Below are 24916 nucleotides of genomic sequence, written 5' to 3'. Positions count from 1 at the left end.
CTATTTTAAAACCCGAATAAACAATTCCTTTGAAAATGCACATTTCAGTGAGTGTTCCCTCCTGTATCCTCATGTAAGATGGAAAACTACATAAACATGTCTTTTTGCTGTCAGTTTACCCGGATTTTCACTGTTTGATGTATGTCAATGAGTTGGAGGAAAGCTCAATGTATGATAACAATGTATTCGTATGTAAGGTTCATGCCACTTGATCCTGTGTGTTTCTTCTGCACAAGCACCCTGGAAGAGGATTTGCATAAAAATACTCCTCATGCCTTGGACTTCGACCAGACAGCCTCTAATATGGACCTCCAAGCTTGTTTCGATGATGCATCTTCACCTCACTTGCAAACTCTGTCCAATCTACTGTACCTTCATCAAGCTTGTCAATGAGCTCGACAAGCTTGCGCCTATAAACAGTCAAAAAAAATCAGAACTTTGGATTTAGATCTGAATACTCAAAACAATACTCCAGAAATTTACCCACCTGTCAGGGTTTATGGTCTTCTGGAATCCTTCGTATCTTCTATGGCCCTGGACTGCTCTAGCCATATTCCCATCATATGTATACACAAAAACATCACTCTGGAGGGCTACATTGTAGTCTACAGCAGCTAACTTGTTCTGGTACAGCCTGAGAGACTCTAATCCATTTACTGTAGCCAGGCTATAATGTGTGTAGACATTTGGATATTCGGCCTTCAACGCGTCCATGCTACGCACACCATATATTTCGCCTGATACGACGTAGATCCTTGTGCTGGAAGGGTAACCCATAGCTTTCAGGAAAAGAGCCGCTTCACGAGGAGTCATAGGGCAGCCTCCTTGGAGTCTTCTCTCCTTACCGTTGATCTCCTTCTCTTTCCAGTGCTGCACCCTGAGTCGCATTTCCCTCAGCTCCTCTGCCTCTTGATGTGTTAGGTTGTGGCTACAGCCAGTTGCCAGTGAATGAGAACATGTCCTTCTCATACCTATCAGTTATAAGGAAGAAAAACATCGGGTATCACTGATTTGCATCTTCCTCGGTAACAAAGTGCTGTCGGGTGTAACTTTGCTAGAAGAGACAGTACTTCATCTATTTTTCAGATGTAACTTTGCTAGAAGATGTTGGCTTCTAATAGGCATCACACCACCAAGAACAGTGGAACTAATCAATACTTTACTAAGAATCAGAATGAGATGGAAAGTACCATGGAGAATGAAATTATCATCATTATGTCTTGGTGCATTTGGAAAGGCAGGAATAATTGGATATTCAACGAGATCCTGGCCATTGTGGATGCGTGTCGAGAAATGTTTAAAAGAGAAACGAGTCTTGTGTGTCATCGAGTTAAACCAGAGTTAAGTGCCAAAATTAGAGATTGGATTCAGAATTCTATCTCCTAGTGACTTAGTTCCTAACATGTAATCGGTACATATTTTTCCAAAATAATAAAATATTGTAGGCCCTCCCTACAGTAACTTAACATAAAAAACAAAGTGTTGTTAGCCTGTTACTAGACAAATTGCAGTTTCGGTCACTGTAACGCCCCGAATTTGAGAGTTAAATTTTTTTTCTTTCTCTAGCACTCACCAAATTTGGGTGTTACCTGTCCTTTTTCTTTCTTCTCGCTATGCCTTGCTCTTCTTCAAAGTTCTAGCGAGAATTAGCTCGATATCTTGTGTAAGTAAACCCTAGGGTTAATTCTTTTGGTTGTTGCATCATGTCGAACCACGCATCTATTTTTTTGTTTGTTGAGTGAATTTGTGAAGTATGCATTTTGGTGAAGAACTAGAGCTAAAAACACAAATTAGAAAAATGGGTTAAAAGGGGAAATAGGAAAAAAACCATTCCTTTCTCCTTTTCCTCCCCTGGCGCCCTCTCCCCCCCCCCCCCCCCCCGCCCCCCGCGCGGCCCATCTGGCGCCTCCCTTCCCCCGCCTTGGGCCGACTGGCTGGCGCACGGCCCAGCTCGGTGGCCAAGCCGCCACCCCCCGCTCCCCTCGCGCGCATGAGCGCTGGGTGGTTACCCAGTCGCCGCCGCCTGGTGGTGGGCCCCACCTGTAAGCCCCAAGCCGCCCCCTGTTCATTCTACCCCCTCTACGCATGTCCTCTCTCTTCCACCTCGCCCACGTCTGTAACGCCCTGAATTTGGGGGTAGAATTTTTTCTTCTTTTCTCTCACCAAATTCGGGCGTTACTCTCTTTTCTCTTTCCCCGTTTGCTCTTTCTTCCCAATTTCAAACCAGTATAGCGGCAGGTGTCCGTGTCATGTATAAACCAAAACCTAAGTCTCATGGGTGTTGCATCATGCCGAAGCACATTTCTTTGTCTGATGTTGAATGTTCGTCTCGTTCCGTTCCGGATTTCGGTTCGCAATTTAATTCCGTTTAGTGGTCGCGCTCGTCGTGGGTTTTCGATCCGCGAAGTGGCCCGGCCCAGCCTAGTCCAGCCCAGCCCAACCGGCCCGGCCCGGCCCGCCCCGGCTTGCGCGCCCCTGGCGCCCAAAACCCCCCCCCCCCCCCCCCCCGTGCGCCCCCCCTCCTCTCTCTCTCTCATTTGGATCTCCCGCGCAACAACCTCTCCTCTCCCTCTTCCACCTCTCTCTCCCCGTGGTGCCCTAGGATTTGGAGACGGCGATCACCGGATTTTGGACCCCGAGGTGAGCTCCCCTCCCCTCCCCTTCTCTTCTCTCTCTCTCCCTCTCCCTCCTCTTCTTCCCCGCGCGCGCGCCCTCTCTCTTCCCCCTGCCCGCGCCCGACCCCGCCCCTGCCCGGCGCGGCGGCGCCCCTGCTCGCCCGCTCGGCCCTCCCCGCGGCGGCGCTCGGCGCCCGCCCCCGGCTCGCCCGCCCGGCCTCCCTCCCGCGGCGGCGCTCGGCTCCCCGTCCCCGGCCTCCCTCCCCGGCGGCGCTCGGCCCCTCCCCCCTCCCTCCCCGGCGGCCTCGCCCGCCCGGCCTCCTCGCTCGGCCCCTCGGCGCGGCCCCCGCTCGGCCTCCTCGGCGCGGCGGCGCGGCCCCCGCTCGACCCCTCGGCGCGGCCCCCGCCCGGCCTCCCCGGCGGCGCTCGGCCCCCGCTCGGCCCCCCGCTCGGCCCCTCCCCCTCCCTCCCCGGCGGCGTTCGGCCCCCGCTCGGCCCTCCCCGGCGCGGCGGCGCCCGTCCCCGGCCTCCCCTCGCGCGGCCCCACCCCGGCCCCCGGCGGCGCTCGGCCTCGCCCCCTGCCCGTCCCTGGCCCCTGCGCGCGGCCCCGCCCCTGGCCGGTTCAACCGCCCCCCTGGCCGGTTCAACCGCCCTGGCCCCAGCTTGCCCGCCCGTTCCCCCGTCTCGGCCTCGCCCGTATCTTCGCTCGCCCGCGCTCGCAGTGATTATTCGTTAATTAGCGTGTTGCGTCGCGCGCTTCGCCGCGCGACGGATTTGTCTAAAATTCAGATTCTATCTTGTGTTGCGCCGTGCGCTTCGCCGCGCGACGATCCGTTTTTGTTTCAGGTTGTTTAAGGTGTAACGTCGCGTGTGTATTCACGCGACGTTCCACTTTGGACTCAGTTTAGTCGACGTATGCCATCGTGCGCTTCGTCGCGCCACGCTTAACGTCTCCTCTTAACTGAGGCAAAGTGTCTCGCTGCGTGCTCGGTCGCGCGACGAGTCGTTAACTTCTTAATTTGTTTTAGAGAGCTTTGTCGCGCGTCTCGCCGCGCGACCATCCTTTTATTTATCTCCACCTGCTTATAATAATTAGACATGAAACATGACTTTACTTTACGCTAAACATAGTGTCTACATTAAATTTCCTTCCATTAAGCGAGTGGTTAATTTATAATCATGTAACGTTATCGTTTCTCGACTGTCTTTTCCACTTTCTCTCTTAACCGTACTCGCGAGCCTGCGTAGAACGTCTGTTTACTTATTGCATTCTATTGTATGGTGTATTGTTCTTTGGTATTAAAATATGTGGATGTATGTATGTTTGCGCTCGCATAGAGAACGATCCGGTTGAAGAGCCCGAGGAACCCGCAGGAGAAGCCCCTGAGCAGCAGTCGTTTGGTGGAGGCAAGTGTCCCTTGACCTATCTCTGTCCTATTCATTCTTTAATTCACCTCCCGCTTTACACATTTATGCCTAAGGATTGACTAGCTTTTGTTATCCCTATCCTTGCTTACCTATTTGGGTTGGATTATTACTGTTTAGCTTTATGCTATTGCTTAAACTCTAATCAATGAACATGATGAGATTATCTATGATACGCTGTTTTCCCCTCTCTTATTATGATATATACTTGTGGTCATCAAGGGGGCTCGAGCGGTTTCTCGAGTGCCTCTCCGTAAGGACCTGTTCTATGGATGACCGCCCGGGAAAACAGTGCAACCATGAGGGTGGAATGGGGTGCCCTTAGCTGATTAATTAGAGGATCCGGGGTGTAGTTCACTTAGCCGTCGTGCCGTCAATGGGGCTCGGTGTATGCGGCTTGCTCTGCCAAGTTTGGGTTCGCCCCTTGGGGAGGAGTGCGGTGCATTTAGGAAACCTAACGGGTGGCTACAGTCCCGGGGAATCTTTGTAAAGGCTACGTAGTGATGCCCTGCTGGGTCACCTTGGTAGTGATCAATGGAGAGTCATGATCTCCGGGCAGAATGGGAATCACGGCTTGTGGGTAAAGTGCACAACCTCTGCAGAGTGTTTGAAAACTGATATATCAGCCGTGCTCACGGTTATGAGCGGCCAAGGGAGCTCCAGTGATTAGTGGTACTTGATCAGAGATACTTTGGTACAGGTGGTTATGAGATTGATGATTCTGATTATGATTATGGTGCTGGTAAGTGGTACTCTTTCCGTTTGGAAAGGAGTACGTTTGGGTTAATAACTTGGGTTAATGCTAAAACTCGGCTTTCTATTAGTAAATAATAATCTGACCAACTAAAAGCAACTGCTTGACTTATCCCCACATAAAGCTAGTCCACTACAGCCAAACAGGATACTTGCTGAGTATGTTGATGTGTACTCACCCTTGCTCTACACACCAAACCCCCCCCCCCCATCCCCAGGTTGTCAGCATTGCAACCACTGCTCAGGCGAAGATGAAGCCGTGGAAGGAGACTTCCAGGAGTTCCAAGACTACGACGAGTTCTAGGTGTGGGTTAGCGGCAACCCCCAGTCGGCTGCCTGTGAAGGCCGCGGTTATCTACGTTTCTTTTCCGCACTTTGATTTATTGTAAGACCTATATGGACGTCTCAGACGTATGATGTAATCGACTATTTCCCTTATTAATACTATTTTGAGCACTGTGTGATGATGTCCATATTATGTAACTGCTGTGTACGTGAATAACTGATCCTGGCACGTACATGGTTCGCATTCGGTTTACCTTCTAAAACCGGGTGTGACATAAGTGGTATCAAAGCCGTGCTGACTGTAGGACCGCTAACCTAGAATAGAATGGTCGTTCTAAGGACTATAGACCTCTGTCTCTGCCTTGACTTTGATATCCCTTCAAAAGTTGGTCATACCGACCAAACCTATGTTCTACTATATATTATACCTTGCTGAAAATCATGTTTTATTCTAATCCTTCATTTACTTATGATTCATTATTTGCTGGTCATATTAATTCTGTTCTCACCCTTTTGCTTGCGATGTCTTTTGTAGATGGCTCGACTTAGACACACTGCACGAAAGTCAGTCATCCCCTTCTTACCCTCCCGCCTTGCTGAGCGTCCGCTTCGCCGTCCCGTGGCCGGACAGTCCAGCCACTTGGAGAGACTACACCGCCGCCTGCGTGAGGAGCAGGAACGTCGACGACAGGAGCAGCAGAGCTCTTCCTTCTCGCTCCACCAGGAGATAGAGTCTGTGAGGAGTTGCTCCCCTGTGCTTCCTTTGGAGGCGCCCCCTGCACCACCACTGGGCGCCCCAGCTTCTGGAGTAGCTGCTGGAGGAGACCCAGACGACGGAGGTGGCGACGACAGCTCGAGCCACGACACCGACTTCTCTGCTAACCTTGAGCCGGAAGGATGGGTTGCTCGACCCATCACTCGCGACGCTGCTCGCGGGTGTCACTTCCACGATGCGCTCGACACCCTGCTACGTCGGGCATTTAACCGGCATACTTGGTCCGTCGAGTATCGCTGTGTGGTCTACCAGCATAGTCGCGGGGTCTACCCGGACCGCTGGGAGGCAACCTGTTTGGTGCGCTGCCCGGAGAACAGTCTCCAGGGTGCGGAGGCCTGCTCAGAGCACTATTCTATCTCTGAACGGGACTCAGCTGAGGCAGCCATGCAGGATGCTGCACGGCGTGCGCTTTCGCACTACTGCTCGGTTTTCGGTGGGGCAGCTGATGGTCTTGACCTGAAGTATTACCCCCGCCGTCCATCTGGCAGCACAGGAGGCGTGATTGTCTCACCTGTCGGTGAGGGCAATCCTAGGTTGAGCAGCACAGTCAACCTAGCCGCCGTGCTAAACACGGAGCTGGACCATGCATTAGACGAGCTGAGTAGGGCTCGTGCTGAGATCGCCCTGCTGCGGGCTGAGCGCGTGGAACGTCGTCACTTGGATGGTGGTTCCCCCGCTCCCGTCGGGACTCAGCACCCGTACCGCTCACCTCAGCGTGGACACCAGTCTTATGGCAACCCCGACTGCAAGACCAAGATAACTCTAGAACCATAGCTCGTTAGAGTTGGATCTTGTAATTAATACGAAATATATACGTAGAAGCTTCAGTCTTAGCGTTAGTCTCAGTCTTAGTTAGTCTTAGTTAGACAGGGTCGTTTGCTATATCCTGTGCATTTATGTTTGTCATGATGAACTATGTTTGGTTTGGATCTTTGTAATGACTGTTACCAGAGTGTGGGTATCCCCTGCATTTTGGTTTATCTATTATGTTAATGAAGTTAGTTATATAGTTGGGAAACCCCTTTTATTCCACTTTCCTTTCTATCTGAGAAGCTGTGTGGTCTGTGTTGGAGATCAGTGAAGATGCTCATCTGTTCAGTGCTGTTGAAGAATTCTATTCTCTTTCCTTATGCTGCAAGATTTGCCAGATCAGTTCTGATGTGTGGTTGCATTCTGCAGATGTCAGAGAACAGGCGCAGAGGAGGAAGGCGTGCTCAGCAGGAGCGAGCCGCTCAACAGGATGAGATGCCCCAGCAGCAGCACCTGCCGCCCCCGCCCCCGATGTCCATCGAGCAGATGTTTCTGATGCAGACTCAGGCAGTTCAAGCCATTGGTCAGACTTTGGCCGCCATTCAGCAGCAGCAGCAGCAGGCCCCACCTCAGCCTCAGATGCCTCAGATGCCCAGAGACAAGCGTGTTGAGTTCATGAGAGGTCATCCACCAACGTTCGCTCATTCTTCTGACCCCATGGATGCTGAAGATTGGCTGCGCACTGTGGAGCGGGAGTTGCATACCGCTCAGTGCGATGACAGGGAGAAGGTTCTGTATGGTCCCCGTCTGTTGAGAGGAGCAGCCCAATCATGGTGGGAGTCTTACCTCGCCACCCATGCCCATCCTGACGCCATCACCTGGGAAGAGTTTAGAGGTAGCTTCCGTCAGTACCATGTCCCCGCAGGTCTGATGACTGTGAAAAAGGAGGAGTTCCTGGCCCTCAAGCAAGGGCCATTATCTGTCAGTGAGTACCGGGACAAGTTTCTGCAATTGTCTCGCTATGCTCCTGAAGATGTCAACACCGACGCCAAGCGACAATACCGTTTTCTGAGAGGCTTGGTTGACCCTCTGCAGTACCAACTGATGAATCACACCTTCCCAACATTCCAGCACCTGATTGACAGAGCAATCATGACAGAGAGGAAGCGCAAGGAGATGGAAGATCGTAAGCGCAAGATCAGTGGACCCCAGCCTGGAAGCAGCAATCGTCCTCGTTTCTCAGGCAATCAACCTCAGCAGTTCAGGCAGAACCAGCGTCCACCTCAACAGCATCAGCAGTTCCAAAGGCAGTATCCTCAGCACCAGTACCAGAACCGTCAGAGCAATCAGTCAGGAAGTCAGTTTCAAAGGCAGAATCAGCAGGCACCTCGTCTTCCTGCCCCAGCAAGCCAGCAGAACAATCAGGCAGCACCAGCTCAGGTTGGAAACAGAGCATGTTTCCACTGTGGAGAGCAACGCCACTGGGTGATGCAATGTCCGAAGAAGGCAGCCCAGCAGCAGTCAGGCCCCAGTGCCCCAGCAAAGCAGAATGTGTCTCAGCCTGGAGCAGGCAATCGCTCTCAGCCGCGCTATAATCATGGAAGGCTGAACCACTTGGAGGCTAAAGCAGTTCAGGAGACCCCCGACATGATAGTAGGTATGTTCCCAGTCGACTCCCATATTGCAGAAGTGTTATTTGATACTGGAGCAACGCATTCTTTCATTACTGCATCATGGGTAGAAGCACATAAACTTCCAATTACTACCATGTCAACCCCCATTCAAATTGACTCAGCCGGTGGTAGAATTTGAGCCGATAGCATTTGTTTGAATATAAGTGTGAAAATAAGGGGGATAGCATTTCCCGCCAACCTTATAGTAATGGGTACTCAGGGAATAGATGTCATCCTAGGGATGAATTGGCTAGATAAGTATCAGGCAGTTATCAGTTGTGATAAAAGGACCATCAAGTTGGTGTCCCCACTAGGAGAGGAAGTGGTGACCGAGTTAGTCCCGCTTGAGCCGAAGAAAGGAAGTTGTTATCAGATAGCTGTTGATAGCAGTGAAGCAGACCCGATCGAGAGTATCAAGGTTGTGTCCGAGTTCCCAGATGTGTTTCCAAAGGACTTACCGGGTATGCCACCAAAGCGGAAAGTTGAGTTTGCTATAGAGCTTCTTCCTGGAACCGCCCCTATCTTCAAGAGAGCTTACAGAATATCTGGACCAGAGTTGGATGAACTTAAGAAGCAAATTGATGAGCTGTCAGAGAAAGGTTACATTCGGCCAAGCACCTCGCCTTGGGCCGCCCCTGTCCTATTTGTGGAGAAGAAAGATGGCACCAAGAGGATGTGCATCGATTACCGCGCTTTGAATGAAGTCACGATCAAGAACAAGTATCCTTTGCCCAGAATAGAAGATCTGTTCGACCAGTTGAGAGGAGCCAGCGTGTTCTCCAAGATTGATCTGAGGTCAGGTTATCATCAGCTCAGGATCCGACCTTCGGACATTCCGAAGACGGCATTCATTTCCAAGTATGGGTTGTATGAGTTCACAGTGATGTCTTTTGGTTTGACCAATGCGCCAGCGTTCTTCATGAACTTGATGAACAGTGTATTCATGGATTATCTTGATAAGTTTGTGGTGGTATTCATTGATGACATTCTGGTTTATTCCCAAAGCGAAGAAGAGCACGCAGATCATTTGAGGATGGTGTTGCAGAGATTGCGAGAGCACCAGCTGTATGCAAAGTTGAGAAAATGTGAGTTCTGGATCAGTGAAGTCCTGTTCTTGGGTCATATAATCAACAAAGAAGGATTGGCTGTGGATCCGAAGAAAGTGGCAGACATTTTGAACTGGAAAGCGCCAACAGATGCTAGAGGAATCAAGAGTTTCATTGGAATGGCTGGATATTATCGGCGATTCATTGAAGGGTTTTCGAAGATTGCGAAACCAATGACAGCGTTGTTAGGCAACAAGGTTGAGTTCAAGTGGACCCAGAAATGCCAAGAGGCCTTTGAAGCGCTGAAAGAGAAGTTGACTACAGCGCCTGTCCTAGTCTTGCCGGATGTGCACAAGCCCTTCTCGGTGTATTGTGATGCTTGTTACACAGGTTTGGGATGTGTGTTGATGCAAGAGGGAAGAGTTGTGGCATACTCGTCCCGACAGCTAAAGGTTCATGAGAAGAATTACCCAATCCACGATCTAGAGTTGGCAGCAGTGGTTCACGCACTGAAGACATGGAGGCACTATCTGTATGGACAGAAATGCGATGTTTACACAGACCATCAGAGTTTGAAGTACATATTCACTCAGTCAGAGTTGAACATGAGGCAACGAAGATGGTTAGAGTTGATCAAAGACTATGAGTTGGAGATCCATTACCATCCAGGCAAAGCAAACGTAGTGGCAGCTGCTTTGAGCAGAAAGAGTCAAGTCAATCTGATGGTCGCTCGTCCGATGCCTTATGAGTTGGCTAAGGAGTTTGACAGGTTGAGTCTCGGATTTCTGAATAATTCGCGAGGAATCACAGTTGAGTTGGAACCTACCTTGGAGCGCGAAATCAAAGAAGCGCAGAAGAATGATGAGAAAATCAGTGAGATCCGGCGACTGATTCTAGAAGGCAAAGGCAAAGATTTTCGAGAAGATGCAGAAGGCGTGATATGGTTCAAAGACCGCTTGTGTGTTCCCAATGTCCAGTCCATTCGGGAGTTGATTCTTAAGGAAGCTCATGAGACAGCTTATTCGATTCACCCTGGCAGTGAGAAGATGTATCAGGATCTGAAGAAGAAATTCTGGTGGTACGGAATGAAGAGGGAAATCGCAGAGCATGTGGCTATGTGCGATAGTTGCCGAAGAATTAAGGCAGAGCACCAGAGACCTGCTGGATTGTTGCAACCGTTGCAGATCCCTCAGTGGAAATGGGATGAAATTGGTATGGATTTCATAGTCGGATTGCCTCGCACTCGAGCCGGCTACGATTCCATTTGGGTAGTAGTGGACCGCTTGACCAAGTCAGCCCACTTCATACCTGTCAAGACCAACTACAGCAGTGCAGTATTGGCAGAATTGTATATGTCTCGGATTGTTTGTCTTCATGGTGTGCCAAAGAAGATAGTGTCAGACAGAGGAACGCAGTTCACCTCTCATTTCTGGCAGCAGTTGCATGAAGCTTTGGGCACGCATCTGAATTTCAGTTCAGCTTATCATCCGCAGACAGATGGCCAGACCGAAAGAACCAACCAAATTCTTGAAGACATGTTGAGAGCCTGTGCGTTGCAAGATCAGTCCGGATGGGATAAGAGATTGCCTTATGCAGAGTTTTCCTATAACAACAGTTACCAGGCCAGTTTGAAGATGTCACCATTTCAGGCGCTTTATGGAAGGAGTTGTAGAACTCCGTTGCAATGGGATCAGCCTGGAGAGAAGAAAGTGTTTGGGCCAGACATTTTGCTTGAAGCCGAAGAGAACATCAAGATGGTCCGAGAGAATCTGAAGATAGCGCAATCGAGGCAGCGAAGCTATGCAGACACAAGAAGAAGAGAGCTGAGTTTCGAAGTCGGAGACTTTGTCTATCTGAAAGTGTCACCGATCAGAGGAGTCAAGAGGTTCGGAGTGAAAGGCAAGCTAGCACCCCGCTACATTGGTCCGTATCAGGTTCTTGCAAGACGTGGAGAAGTGGCCTATCAGCTCAGTTTGCCCGAGAATTTGTCAGCTGTGCATGATGTCTTTCATGTGTCTCAATTGAAGAAGTGCTTGCGTGTGCCAGAAGAGCAGTTGCCAGTGGAAGGTCTTGAAGTCCAGGAGGACTTGACCTACGTTGAGAAGCCAGTGCAAATCCTTGAGGTTGCAGACAGAGTCACCCGAAGGAAGACCATCAGAATGTGCAAAGTCAGATGGGATCATCACTCTGAGGAAGAAGCAACCTGGGAGCGTGAAGATGATCTGATGGCTAAATACCCTGAGCTCTTTGCTAGCCAACCCTGAATCTCGAGGGCGAGATTCTTTTAAGGGGGATAGGTTTGTAACGCCCTGAATTTGGGGGTAGAATTTTTTCTTCTTTTCTCTCACCAAATTCGGGCGTTACTCTCTTTTCTCTTTCCCCGTTTGCTCTTTCTTCCCAATTTCAAACCAGTATAGCGGCAGGTGTCCGTGTCATGTATAAACCAAAACCTAAGTCTCATGGGTGTTGCATCATGCCGAAGCACATTTCTTTGTCTGATGTTGAATGTTCGTCTCGTTCCGTTCCGGATTTCGGTTCGCAATTTAATTCCGTTTAGTGGTCGCGCTCGTCGTGGGTTTTCGATCCGCGAAGTGGCCCGGCCCAGCCTAGTCCAGCCCAGCCCAACCGGCCCGGCCCGCCCCGGCTTGCGCGCCCCTGGCGCCCAAAACCCCCCCGTGCGCCCCCCCTCCTCTCTCTCTCATTTGGATCTCCCGCGCAACAACCTCTCCTCTCCCTCTTCCACCTCTCTCTCCCCGTGGTGCCCTAGGATTTGGAGACGGCGATCACCGGATTTTGGACCCCGAGGTGAGCTCCCCTCCCCTCCCCTTCTCTTCTCTCTCTCTCCCTCTCCCTCCTCTTCTTCCCCGCGCGCGCGCCCTCCCTCTTCCCCCTGCCCGCGCCCGACCCCGCCCCTGCCCGGCGCGGCGGCGCCCCTGCTCGCCCGCTCGGCCCTCCCCGCGGCGGCGCTCGGCGCCCGCCCCCGGCTCGCCCGCTCGGCCCTCCCCGCGGCGGCGCTCGGTGCCCGCCCCCGGCTCGCCCGCCCGGCCTCCCTCCCGCGGCGGCGCTCGGCTCCCCGTCCCCGGCCTCCCTCCCCGGCGGCGCTCGGCCCCTCCCCCCTCCCTCCCCGGCGGCCTCGCCCGTCCGGCCTCCTCGCTCGGCCCCTCGGCGCGGCCCCCGCTCGGCCTCCTCGGCGCGGCGGCGCGGCCCCCGCTCGGCCCCCCGCTCGGCCCCTCCCCCTCCCTCCCCGGCGGCGTTCGGCCCCCGCTCGGCCCTCCCCGGCGCGGCGGCGCCCGTCCCCGGCCTCCCCTCGCGCGGCCCCACCCCGGCCCCCGGCGGCGCTCGGCCTCGCCCCCTGCCCGTCCCCGGCCCCTGCGCGCGGCCCCGCCCCTGGCCGGTTCAACCGCCCCCCTGGCCGGTTCAACCGCCCTGGCCCCAGCTCGCCCGCCCGTTCCCCCGTCTCGGCCTCGCCCGTATCTTCGCTCGCCCGCGCTCGCAGTGATTATTCGTTAATTAGCGTGTTGCGTCGCGCGCTTCGCCGCGCGACGGATTTGTCTAAAATTCAGATTCTATCTTGTGTTGCGCCGTGCGCTTCGCCGCGCGACGATCCGTTTTTGTTTCAGGTTGTTTAAGGTGTAACGTCGCGTGTGTATTCACGCGACGTTCCACTTTGGACTCAGTTTAGTCGACGTATGCCGTCGTGCGCTTCGTCGCGCCACGCTTAACGTCTCCTCTTAACTGAGGCAAAGTGTCTCGCTGCGTGCTCGGTCGCGCGACGAGTCGTTAACTTCTTAATTTGTTTTAGAGAGCTTTGTCGCGCGTCTCGCCGCGCGACCATCCTTTTATTTATCTCCACCTGCTTATAATAATTAGACATGAAACATGACTTTACTTTACGCTAAACATAGTGTCTACATTAAATTTCCTTCCATTAAGCGAGTGGTTAATTTATAATCATGTAACGTTATCGTTTCTCGACTGTCTTTTCCACTTTCTCTCTTAACCGTACTCGCGAGCCTGCGTAGAACGTCTGTTTACTTATTGCATTCTATTGTATGGTGTATTGTTCTTTGGTATTAAAATATGTGGATGTATGTATGTTTGCGCTCGCATAGAGAACGATCCGGTTGAAGAGCCCGAGGAACCCGCAGGAGAAGCCCCTGAGCAGCAGTCGTTTGGTGGAGGCAAGTGTCCCTTGACCTATCTCTGTCCTATTCATTCTTTAATTCACCTCCCGCTTTACACATTTATGCCTAAGGATTGACTAGCTTTTGTTATCCCTATCCTTGCTTACCTATTTGGGTTGGATTATTACTGTTTAGCTTTATGCTATTGCTTAAACTCTAATCAATGAACATGATGAGATTATCTATGATACGCTGTTTTCCCCTCTCTTATTATGATATATACTTGTGGTCATCAAGGGGGCTCGAGCGGTTTCTCGAGTGCCTCTCCGTAAGGACCTGTTCTATGGATGACCGCCCGGGAAAACAGTGCAACCATGAGGGTGGAATGGGGTGCCCTTAGCTGATTAATTAGAGGATCCGGGGTGTAGTTCACTTAGCCGTCGTGCCGTCAATGGGGCTCGGTGTATGCGGCTCGCTCTGCCAAGTTTGGGTTCGCCCCTTGGGGAGGAGTGCGGTGCATTTAGGAAACCTAACGGGTGGCTACAGTCCCGGGGAATCTTTGTAAAGGCTACGTAGTGATGCCCTGCTGGGTCACCTTGGTAGTGATCAATGGAGAGTCATGATCTCCGGGCAGAATGGGAATCACGGCTTGTGGGTAAAGTGCACAACCTCTGCAGAGTGTTTGAAAACTGATATATCAGCCGTGCTCACGGTTATGAGCGGCCAAGGGAGCTCCAGTGATTAGTGGTACTTGATCAGAGATACTTTGGTACAGGTGGTTATGAGATTGATGATTCTGATTATGATTATGGTGCTGGTAAGTGGTACTCTTTCCGTTTGGAAAGGAGTACGTTTGGGTTAATAACTTGGGTTAATGCTAAAACTCGGCTTTCTATTAGTAAATAATAATCTGACCAACTAAAAGCAACTGCTTGACTTATCCCCACATACAGCTAGTCCACTACAGCCAAACAGGATACTTGCTGAGTATGTTGATGTGTACTCACCCTTGCTCTACACACCAAACCCCCCCCCCCATCCCCAGGTTGTCAGCATTGCAACCACTGCTCAGGCGAAGATGAAGCCGTGGAAGGAGACTTCCAGGAGTTCCAAGACTACGACGAGTTCTAGGTGTGGGTTAGCGGCAACCCCCAGTCGGCTGCCTGTGAAGGCCGCGGTTATCTACGTTTCTTTTCCGCACTTTGATTTATTGTAAGACCTATATGGACGTCTCAGACGTATGATGTAATCGACTATTTCCCTTATTAATACTATTTTGAGCACTGTGTGATGATGTCCATATTATGTAACTGCTGTGTACGTGAATAACTGATCCTGGCACGTACATGGTTCGCATTCGGTTTACCTTCTAAAACCGGGTGTGACAACGTCGCTCTGAGCCACCCCTCAACACCATCCGCCTGCGCCGCCCTCGCCCCCCCTCTTCTTCCCCAGCCCTGACCACTGCGCGTGCGCGGCGCGCTTGCCGTGGCAACCTGCGCTGCCCCGCCCTGGCGGCCCCAGCGTGCTCGCCCATTGCGGCCCGGCGTGCCCGCCCCTGGTGTGGCTACCTGGCGCGCGTGCCCGCTCACGGCCAGGCGCGCGACCTGGCGCGTGGCTCCCTGCCCTGGCGCGCGTGACCACAGGCGGCTCGTCGTGCCCCCCTGCCCCTGTCTCGGCGCGGCGTGGCCCCTGCGCAGCGCGGCCCCGGCACGGCGCGGCCGTGGTGCCCCTGCGTGGCACGACCCCCTGCCCGTGGCTTGGCCCCGGCGCGCGGCCTGCTCGCCCAACGCGGCGCGTAGTGCCCTGACGCGCATGCGACGTGCCCGTCTACCCCCCTGTACACCGTGCGTGTTGAGCGTGCTGTTTATTTTATGCAGTTGAACTCTACTTAGAATTGATCACATTAATTTTCTCACGTAGGATTGACTAGCTTTGTTTATCATATCCTTGTTTACCTATGTCGGTTGGATTATTTTAGTTTAGCTTTATGTTAGTGCTTCACCCTAATCAATGAACATGATGAGATTATTTATGATACGCTAATTTCCCTTTTGATTATGAAGATGATATTGTGACATTTAAGGGGACTCGAGCGGTTTCTCGAGTGCCTCTCCGTAAGGACCTGTTCATTGGATGACCGTCCGGGAAAACAGTGCAACCATGAGGGTGGAATGGGACGCCCTTAGCTTAATAATTAGAGGAACTGGGGTGTAGTTCGCTTCGCCGTCGTACCGTTAATGGGACTCGGTGTATGCGGCTCGCTCTGCCAAGGTTGGTTTGCCCATTGGAGGAGTGCGGTACATTTAGGAAACCTAACGGGCGGCTACAGCCTTGGGGAATCTTTGTAAAGGCTTCATAGTGATATCCTGCCAGGCCACCTAGGTAGTGGTCAATGGGGAGTAGCTCTCTCTGGGCAGAAAGGGAATCACGACTTGTGGGTAAAGTGTGCAACCTCTGCAGAGTGTTATGAAACTGATATATCAGTTGTGCTCGCGGTTATGAGCGGCCAAGGGAGCTCCATTGATTAGAGATACTTGATCAGAGATGGTTGGTTTACAGATGGTGACGAGGATGATGGTCATGATTATGATTATGGTAATGGTAAGTGGTATTCTTTCCGTTTGGAAAAGGTACTTTTGGGTTAATAACTTGGGTTAATACTAAAATCTGGCTCTCTACTAGTAATAATAATCTGACCAACTAAAAGCAATTGCTTGACTTAACCCCACTTAAAGCTAGTCCACTACAGCCAAACGGGACAATTGTTGAGTATGTTGATGTGTACTCACCCTTGCTTTACACACCAAACCCCCACCAGGTTGTCCACGCTGCAACCACTGCTCAGGAGAAGATGAAGCCGTGGAGGAAGACTTCCAGGAGTTCCAAGAGTACGACGAGTTTTAGGCGTGGGTTAGCGGCAACCCCCAGTCACTGCCTGTGAAGGCCGCGTGTATCTACGTTTCGTTTTTGCACTTTGATTATTGTTATAGACTATGTGGATGTCTCAGACATTATGATGTAATCGACTATTATTCTCCTTTATGTTATTATTTGAGCATTGTGTGATGATGTCCAGTTATGTAACTGTTGTGTACGTGAATTGCTAATTCTGGCACATACATGGTTCGCATTCGGTTTGCCTTCTAAAACCGGGTGTGACATAGGTGGTATCAAAGTTGTGCTGACTGTAGGACCGCTAACCTAGAGTAGAATGGTCGTTCTAAAGATTATAGACCCCTATTATCACCTTGACTTTGGTATCCCTTCAAAAGTTGGTCATATCGACCAAACCTATGTTCTACTATATATATTATACCTTGCAAAAAAATGTTTTATTCTAATTCCTAATTCTTTTTATGGTTTACTTGCTGGTCATATTAGCTCTGTTCTCACTCTTATGTTTACGGTGTCTTTTGTAGATGGCTCATATTAGACACACCGCACGGAAGTCCGTCATCCCCTTCTTGGCTTCTCGTCTCGCTGAGCGTCCGCTTCGCCGTCCGGTGACTGGTCAGTCTAGCCATTTGGAGAGGCTGCACCACCGCCTGCACGAGGTCAAGGAGCGTCGACGACAGGAGTTGGAGCAGCAGGGCTCTTCTTTCTCGCTTCAGCAGAAGATAGAGTCTGTCAGGAGCTGTTCCCCTGTGCTCCTGCTGGAGGCGCCCCCTGCACCACCACTGAGCGCCCCAGTCGCTGGAGTAGCTGTTTGTAGCATCCCAAAAATTCAAATCCTGAATTTTTCTCAAACTCGCTCTAAATTCAAAATGAATTTCAAATTTTGTTTCAAAATGTTTGTATGCAAGTTGATATCAACAAGTAAAATATAGTGGTCTATATTCTCTCTAAAATCCTCCTCAAAATATACTACAAATATTTCCCAGTGATCACCCTCAAACTCTTTTAGAAATACTACCCAAATATTCCACCGATATATCTCCAAGTATTTTCTTCCTAAGAAATACCTTCAGAATCATTTTTCAAGCCCCCACAAATATTTTCTTCATAACTTTCTTCATGCTCATACGTATATGTATGCCTCCGGTGTCATACGTTGAGCTCTACAAGCTAATTACACTCATATGAGACAAATCCATGCTAATCTCCCACTAATCCTCTCATCCCTCCCCCTAATCCCCCCACCATGGCTATAAATAGAGGGGCAAGGGCCTCCTCTCATCCCACCCCAAGCCATTTCATGGCAACTCTCTCCCCCCCACACACACCCACTCCATGTTCCACACAAGCACACACTAGTTTGTTTGTTCGTTCGTCCGATCGTTCGATCGTTCGTCCGATCGTTCATGGTTCGTTCGTCCGTTCGTCCGATCGTTCGATCGTTCGTCCGTTCGTTCGTCCAAATAATCTTTTTCCTGCCGTTATGCTGCCGAAATTCCGATCGTTCGTTCGTCCGATCGTTTGATCGTTCGTCCGATCGTTCATGGTTCGTTCGTCCGTCCGTCCGATCGTTCGATCGTTCGTCCGTTCGTTCGTCCAAATAATCTTTTTCCTGTCGTTATGGTGCCGAAATTCCGATCGTTCGTTCGTTCGATCATTCGATCGTTCATCGCTCGTTCATAGTTCCTATCCATCGTTCATCGTTCGTTCATACGAACTATTCACCATCACTATTTACTGTTACTATTTACCGTTACTATTTACCGTTACTATTTACCGTTACTTTTTACTGTTACTTTTTACCGTTACTTTTTACCGTTACTTTTTACCGTTACTATTTACCGTTACTTTTTACCGTTACTATTTACCGTTACTATTTACCGTTACTTTTTACCGTTACTTTTTACCGTTACTTTTTACCGTTACTATTTACCGTTACTTTTTACCGTTACTTTTTACCGTTACTATTTACCGTTACTATTCACCGTTACTATTCATCGATCATCCGATCACCCCAAATATCAACTACTCATCCATCATGCTGTACAGTCCACCTAAGACCAGCCAGACCCATATCCCAGTTATACAAACTCCGGTGACTGTGATTTTCCTTCCAGTGGGAACTTCCCATCTGGTCACCCATCCTAGGTTTCTCCAAGTTGAGCACGCTTAACTTGAGATTCCTTCGAACCAGGCTTCCAAACTCATATTCCAATAATTCTCGTTTCTAAATTCTTATCGAATTATTCCCTATCCAACCATGTCATCCCATAAACATGGTTCATAATCCAGAAAACTCCTAAAATACTCTTATCCCATATTTTGCCTATAATCTCTCTGTTCAGACTAAGTCAGACGATTCATTCGTCACTATTCTCACCAACAGTGAACTTCACTGTGCTACACCATATACACCCAGCTATAAATACACCCAGCTACCCTCTCCCTCTCCACACACACTCAACACCCTCAGCCAAGGCAAACGCCCACCCACTCAGTTACTCCGCTCTACCGGCTACACGCATAGTGTCGCTTTGCCTCCAGTCCACCCTCCTGGTAAGCACCTCCGCTCCACCACTAGTAGTATCTCAACACCACATGACACAGATTCTACTCAAGACTCTACCCATCCATATATCTCTATTCTGACCACTATACTAAATATTTGTTGGTATACTTGCTTGTTTGTATGTTTGCTTGTTCATGTTGCATAGTTATCGGAGCGTTCGTACTGTCTCGTGGAGGCCAGATCTACAAGTCTACGCCAAGAGCCAGAAGCCAGTTCCGCGAGCTCTTCTTCCCCCTTCGCCGGATAAGCACGGCAAGCTCACTGGATCCCTTTGATGCATAAATTACCTATGATTTTTCAACCACAACCCTCAGCCTGTTATTTTATGCATGATATGATTTTGAGACAAGTTATTATGGCCACCCAAGCCGCTTGCCGCAATCAATCCTTAATATATTTGTTACAAATGATTTGAGAAAAGGTGTGAGTTTTCAAAAGAAAATGCTTTTCAAAATGTGTATGATGAAGGGTTTTCACCCTTATCACCTTGTGAGTGGGATAATCAGGGACTCCCTGGTTTAGGGGAGGGCCTAAGGTGTTGGCTCAGCTGGTTTAGGCGTGAACAGAAGGATTGTCCCCTCATATAAGGACCGGTTTGTCATCTTTCACTACCTGTACTCATGATAAGTACAACAACTCGAGACTGTGTGGGCAGTCACTCAATCTGAACTCGTACGGTCCAACCCTAGGGTTATGAAGGCTGGGGAGCACCGGGAGGATAAGGAGGGGGAATGTTTTGTCCAGTTTGGACATGGCGGTGGCCTGACTCCTTCCGGTATAACCGTTAAGGTTAGGACATGCGAGGAAAGAAAGAGATTCGGATTCGGGTCTCACTAGCTATGAGATCGCAGAGCCGGACTAGTGGGTAAAGTGTACACCTCTGCGCAGAGTCTAAACCTATTCGAATAGTCCGTGTCCACTGGTATGGACGAGTCTGGTATGGTATGGCAATTAATGTTTTGTTTTCAAAAAAGGCTGTGTTTGAGATAAATGGTTTTTAAAAGGTCCGGCGGTTGAGCCGTGAGCTATGGTGGACGGGAAGTCCAGTAGCTGTTTTTGAAAAGTAAAACCAGTGGGAAACTGCTGAGATACCTGGATGGTTTAGTCCAGGGGATTTTATTATAATACTGAAAAACTTCCTGCTCCTTTGGAGAGGATGCGCTTTGCAAAATACAAAATGTTTTACAAAACAACCCTGCATAAAATATTGTTGTTTCTGCAAAATATCCTGAGCTCCAGATATTCCATGCATTATATCTGATTTCCCCATTCCGCGGGTGAAGGTGGGCTGCTGAGTACGTTTGTACTCACCCTTGCTTATTTACTTTTTTTCAGAAAAAGGAGATCGGGTAAGAGTTACGACTGTTCCCAACCTTGCCTGTGGCTGTTGGACCGCTGATTTGCTTCGCTGCGTATATCGGGCTGCTTCAGCCCCACTCTGATGATATGTCCCGAGTTGTGGACCAACTCTTAAAGTTGTTCGCCACCTTTATAGGTTTGTCGTTTAAGCAGATCTGTAATCATCTGAAGTATAAATGTGTTTACTAGCCTCCTGGGACTAGTAATTGTATCACATTTGAGTCCCAGAGGATTGGGGACGCTTCAGGTGGTATCAAAGCTGTTAGGTTGGCCGCAGGACGTAACCCTAAGCCTGATCAAAAGTTTTTGAGTCAAAACTATTTTCTTAAAAAAAATCTTGCTCTCATCCCTTCATTTCAAAAATGCTTTCCCCCTTTCCTTCTCTCAGAAGTCAGATGGAGGTTCAGTGCCAAACCAGCTTTTGCCAGAATGAAGATGGTTTCCTCAAGTTGTTGAAAGCATGCACAGTTCGCCTCGGAATCAGGAGCCTCCTGCTTGAAGAAGAGTTTGACCCCGTCTTGCCATCTCAGCCTCCGCCAGAAGAAGTCATCAACATCAGCTCCCTCTTGACCCATCCAGGAGATGTCTCAGACTGAAGTTGTGCGCCAGCCTTGCCAGAAGAGAAGCTGCTTGGTCTGAAGTTAGTTATGCCTAGTCATCTGCATGCATTGGGTAGTGAAGTTTTTCTTCACTTTGGCTAGAGCCCTGCATGTATGAAAGGTAATCGTGTAGACCCGTGTTTTGAAAAACTCTATTTGCGTGGCCCCCTAGGGCATTTCAAAATGAATTTCGCTTGATGTTTTCTCCCCTTTTGAGTGCATATGTGATGCTTTAACGTTAGTGCTCATAAGTCGCATTTTAGCATAGTTCTCAGTTCAGGAGCCGAGCAATAGTAGTTATGCTTAGCCCCCGAATCTGAGTAGTCCGTGCTTTGAAAAACTTTATTCTTCCCTTATTCAAAACATTTGATTTGTTTGTGCGTATCATTGCTGAGCTTGTGTGTTTTCTTTCTTTTTAAGAAAGGTTTTCTCTAAAAACAAAGATAACAAATTAGATCTAATACTCACCTTATGCTTCCATTCTCATCTTGACCCATCTCAAGAGAAAAGCACCTTACCAAAGAAGATATCGGAAAGCTTACCCTTGAAGCCTGGAACAAGCTACATAGGAACCTATCCAGCCGCTCAGTCAAAAGGACCGACCATGAGAATCAAAGCACTGCCCATGAGTCAAAGTAAACAGAAAAAGAGGACAAAAGAAGTTATTACCATTCAGAGAGGCAAAGATTCTTGGAACCAGAGACCACAAACATCAGGTCATTGACCCCACCACTCACATGTGCCCCTCGCACGCGTGCCCGCCTCCATGCGCACTACCACCGCCCCACGCCCCCTTTTGCAGCGCACTACCGCCACCCATGCCCCCTTTGCAGCGCACCCACCGCCGGCAACACCAGCCCCCCTCCCCTTGTCGTGTTTGCTGCCTCGTGTCACCTGCTCCATCACTGCCACTCCACAGCCGAGCACCACCTCGCATACCACTCGCCTATAAACCCCCCCCCCCCCACCAGCTCCCTCAATCCCCACGTAGCTCAAAGAAAAGCACACTCCAGATAAATCCCCTCTGCCAATTCGCAAGCAACTCCATTTTCCACTCCCTCGCCCCTAAGATCACAATGCTTGGTGATTCTTGGGTTGAAGACTGTTGTACATGGTTCATAGTCTTTGGTTTCCTCCTCTGTATGATGGTAATACTCTGTGATAGAATCCTCCAGTGGGAAGAGAAAAGAGAAAGAAAGAGGCAGTGAAAAGTGAAAAGTGAGAAGAGAAAAGAAGATAGTGAAGAGAAGATAAGAAGAAGGTTCTCCCGGAATCAACCCTATGTCAGTCATCTCTCTGCAGCCTGCTCAAGCAACAATAGCAGAAGAAGGATCCATAACACCCTTGTTATGAGGTACTTCAAGGAGTTCAAATCCCCAAGATTCAAGAGTTCTACCCTCATTCTTTTTAAGTGGGGTAGTGTTCCAGTAAGGTTCCTGCTATGGAGAAAAAGAAGAAGGCCTGTAGCAAGCTTGTGGAGGACCAGATCATCGAAGCATATAAGTTTTTGGATGAGAAGTGGTCACCCAAGTTTTGTTGATGAAGCACCAGAAGACCAATCAAGGAAGGAATCCATGTGGGAGTTCGCAAGAGAAAGGTTTGCGTGTTGGCATCGTTGCTTCTTCAATAAGCTAGCTGCCAAGCGAAAGCTAGAAGCCTGAAGATGATCTTTGATTAGCCAGAGTCAGCGTTTGCAATCAGCAATCGGATGCTCCTGAAAGGCCAGATTTTGTTGAAGTTCCATCTCCTCGAAGAGTCTGCAAAGTGAAGATATGTAGCTGAAGTAAAGCTATACCCATAACCCTTCTAAGCCAAATCTCAATGACGAGATTCCTTTTAAGTGGGGTAGATTTGTAGCATCCCAAAAATTCAAATCCTGAAATTTTCTCAAACTCGCTCTAAATTCAAAATGAATTTCAATTTTTGTTTCAAAATGTTTGTTTGCAAGTTGATATCAACAAGTAAAATATAGTGGTCTATATTCTCTCTAAAATCCTCCTCAAAATATACTACAAATATTTCCCCAGTGATCACCCTCAAACTCTTTTAGAAATACTACCCAAATATTCCACCGATATATCTCCAAGTATTTTCTTCCTAAGAAATACCTTCAGAATCATTTTTCAAGCCCCCACAAATATTTTCTTCATAACTTTCTTCATGCTCATACGTATACGTATGCCTCCGGTGTCATACGTTGAGCTCTACAAGCTAATTACACTCATATGAGACAAATTCATGCTAATCTCCCACTAATCCTCTCATCCTCCCACTAATCCTCTCATCCCTCCCCCTAATCCCCCCATCATGGCTATAAATAGAGGGGCAAGGGCCTCCTCTCATCCCACCCCAAGCCATTTCATGGCAACTCTCTCCCCCCCACACACCCACTCCATGTTCCACACAAGCACACACTAGCACAAGGATCGTTCGGTCGTTCTTCGATCGTTCGTCCCCCTGTTCTTAGTTTGTTCGTCCGATCGTTCGATCGTTCGTCCGATCGTTCATGGTTCGTTCGTCCGATCGTTCGATCGTTCGTCCGTTCGTTCGTCCAAATAATCTTTTTCCTGCCGTTATGCTGCCGAAATTCCGATCGTTCGTTCGTCCAATCGTTTGATCGTTCGTCCGATCGTTCATGGTTCGTTCGTCCGATCGTTCGATCGTTCGTCCGTTCGTTCGTCCAGATAATCTTTTTCCTGTCGTTATGCTGCCGAAATTCCGATCGTTCGTTCGTTCGATCATTCGATCGTTCATCGTTCGTTCATAGTTCTTATTCATCGTTCATCGTTCGTTCATACGACTATTCACCATCACTATTTACTATTACTATTTACCGTTACTATTTACTGTTACTTTTTACCGTTACTTTTTACCGTTACTATTCACCGTTACTTTTTACCGTTACTATTTACCGTTACTTTTTACCGTTACTATTTACCGTTACTTTTTACCGTTACTATTTACCGTTACTTTTTACCGTTACTATTTACCGTTACTTTTTACCGTTACTTTTTAACGTTACTATTTACCGTTACTATTCATCGTTACTATTCATCGATCATCCGATCACCCCAAATTTCAACTACTCATCCATCATGCTGTCTAGTCCACCTAAGACCAGCCAGACCCATATCCCAGTTATACAAACTCCGGTGACTGTGATTTTCCTTCCAGTGGGAACTTCCCATCTGGTCACCCATCCTAGGTTTCTCCAAGTTGAGCACGCTTAACTTGAGATTCCTTCGAACCAGGCTTCCAAACTCAGACTCCAATAATTCTCGTTTCTAAATTCTTATCGAATTATTCCCTATCCAACCATGTCATCCCATAAGCATGGTTCATAATCCAGAAAACTCCTAAAATACTCTTATCCCATATTCTACCTATAATCTCTCTGTTCAGACTAAGTCAGACGATTCATTCGTCACTATTCTCACCAACAGTGAACTTCACTGTGCTACACCACATACACCCAGCTATAAGTACACCCAACTACCCTCTCCCTCTCCACACACACTCAACACCCTCAGCCAAGGCAAACGCCCACCCACTCAGTTACTCCGCTCTACCGGCTACACGCATAGTGTCGCTTCGCCTCCAGTCCACCCTCCTGGTAACACCTCCGCTCCACCACTAGTAGTATCTCAACACCACATGACACAGATTCTACTCAAGACTCTACCCATCCATATATCTCTATTCTGACCACTATACTAAATATTTGTTGGTATACTTGCTTGTTTGTATGTTTGCTTGTTCATGTTGCATAGTTATCAGAGCGTTCATACTGTCTCGTGGAGGCTAGATCTACAAGTCTACGCCAGGAGCCAGAAGCCAGTTCCGCGAGCTCTTCTTCCCCCTTCGCCGGATAAGCACGGCAAGCTCACTGGATCCCTTTGATGCATAAATTACCTATGATTTTTCAACCACAACCCTCAGCCTGTTATTTTATGCATGATATGATTTTGAGACAAGTTATTATGGCCACCCAAGCCGCTTGCCGCAATCAATCCTTAATATATTTGTTACAAATGATTTGAGAAAA

The 24916-nt window shown here is 49.3% G+C and overlaps 1 protein-coding gene across 1 annotated transcript; it reads right to left on the bottom strand.

Annotated features, from left to right (window-relative positions):
- Positions 1–189: 189 nt before the first annotated feature.
- On the bottom strand, positions 190–935 carry LOC103637529 (O-fucosyltransferase 19). The gene is made up of 2 exons (XM_035961933.1): positions 488–935; positions 190–410 (listed from the first exon to the last, which is right to left on the bottom strand). The coding sequence occupies exons 1-2, from the start codon at positions 886–888 to the stop codon at positions 299–301; spliced, it is 513 nt and encodes a 170-aa protein (XP_035817826.1). The 5' UTR covers positions 889–935; the 3' UTR covers positions 190–298.
- Between the last annotated feature and the right edge of the window lie 23981 nt (positions 936–24916).

This window comes from Zea mays, chromosome 8, assembly GCF_902167145.1.
Source record: "Zea mays cultivar B73 chromosome 8, Zm-B73-REFERENCE-NAM-5.0, whole genome shotgun sequence".
NCBI lineage: Eukaryota > Viridiplantae > Streptophyta > Magnoliopsida > Poales > Poaceae > Zea > Zea mays.
Note: the sequence above shows the minus strand (reverse complement) of the source record. Positions and strands in the feature narration are given on the sequence as shown.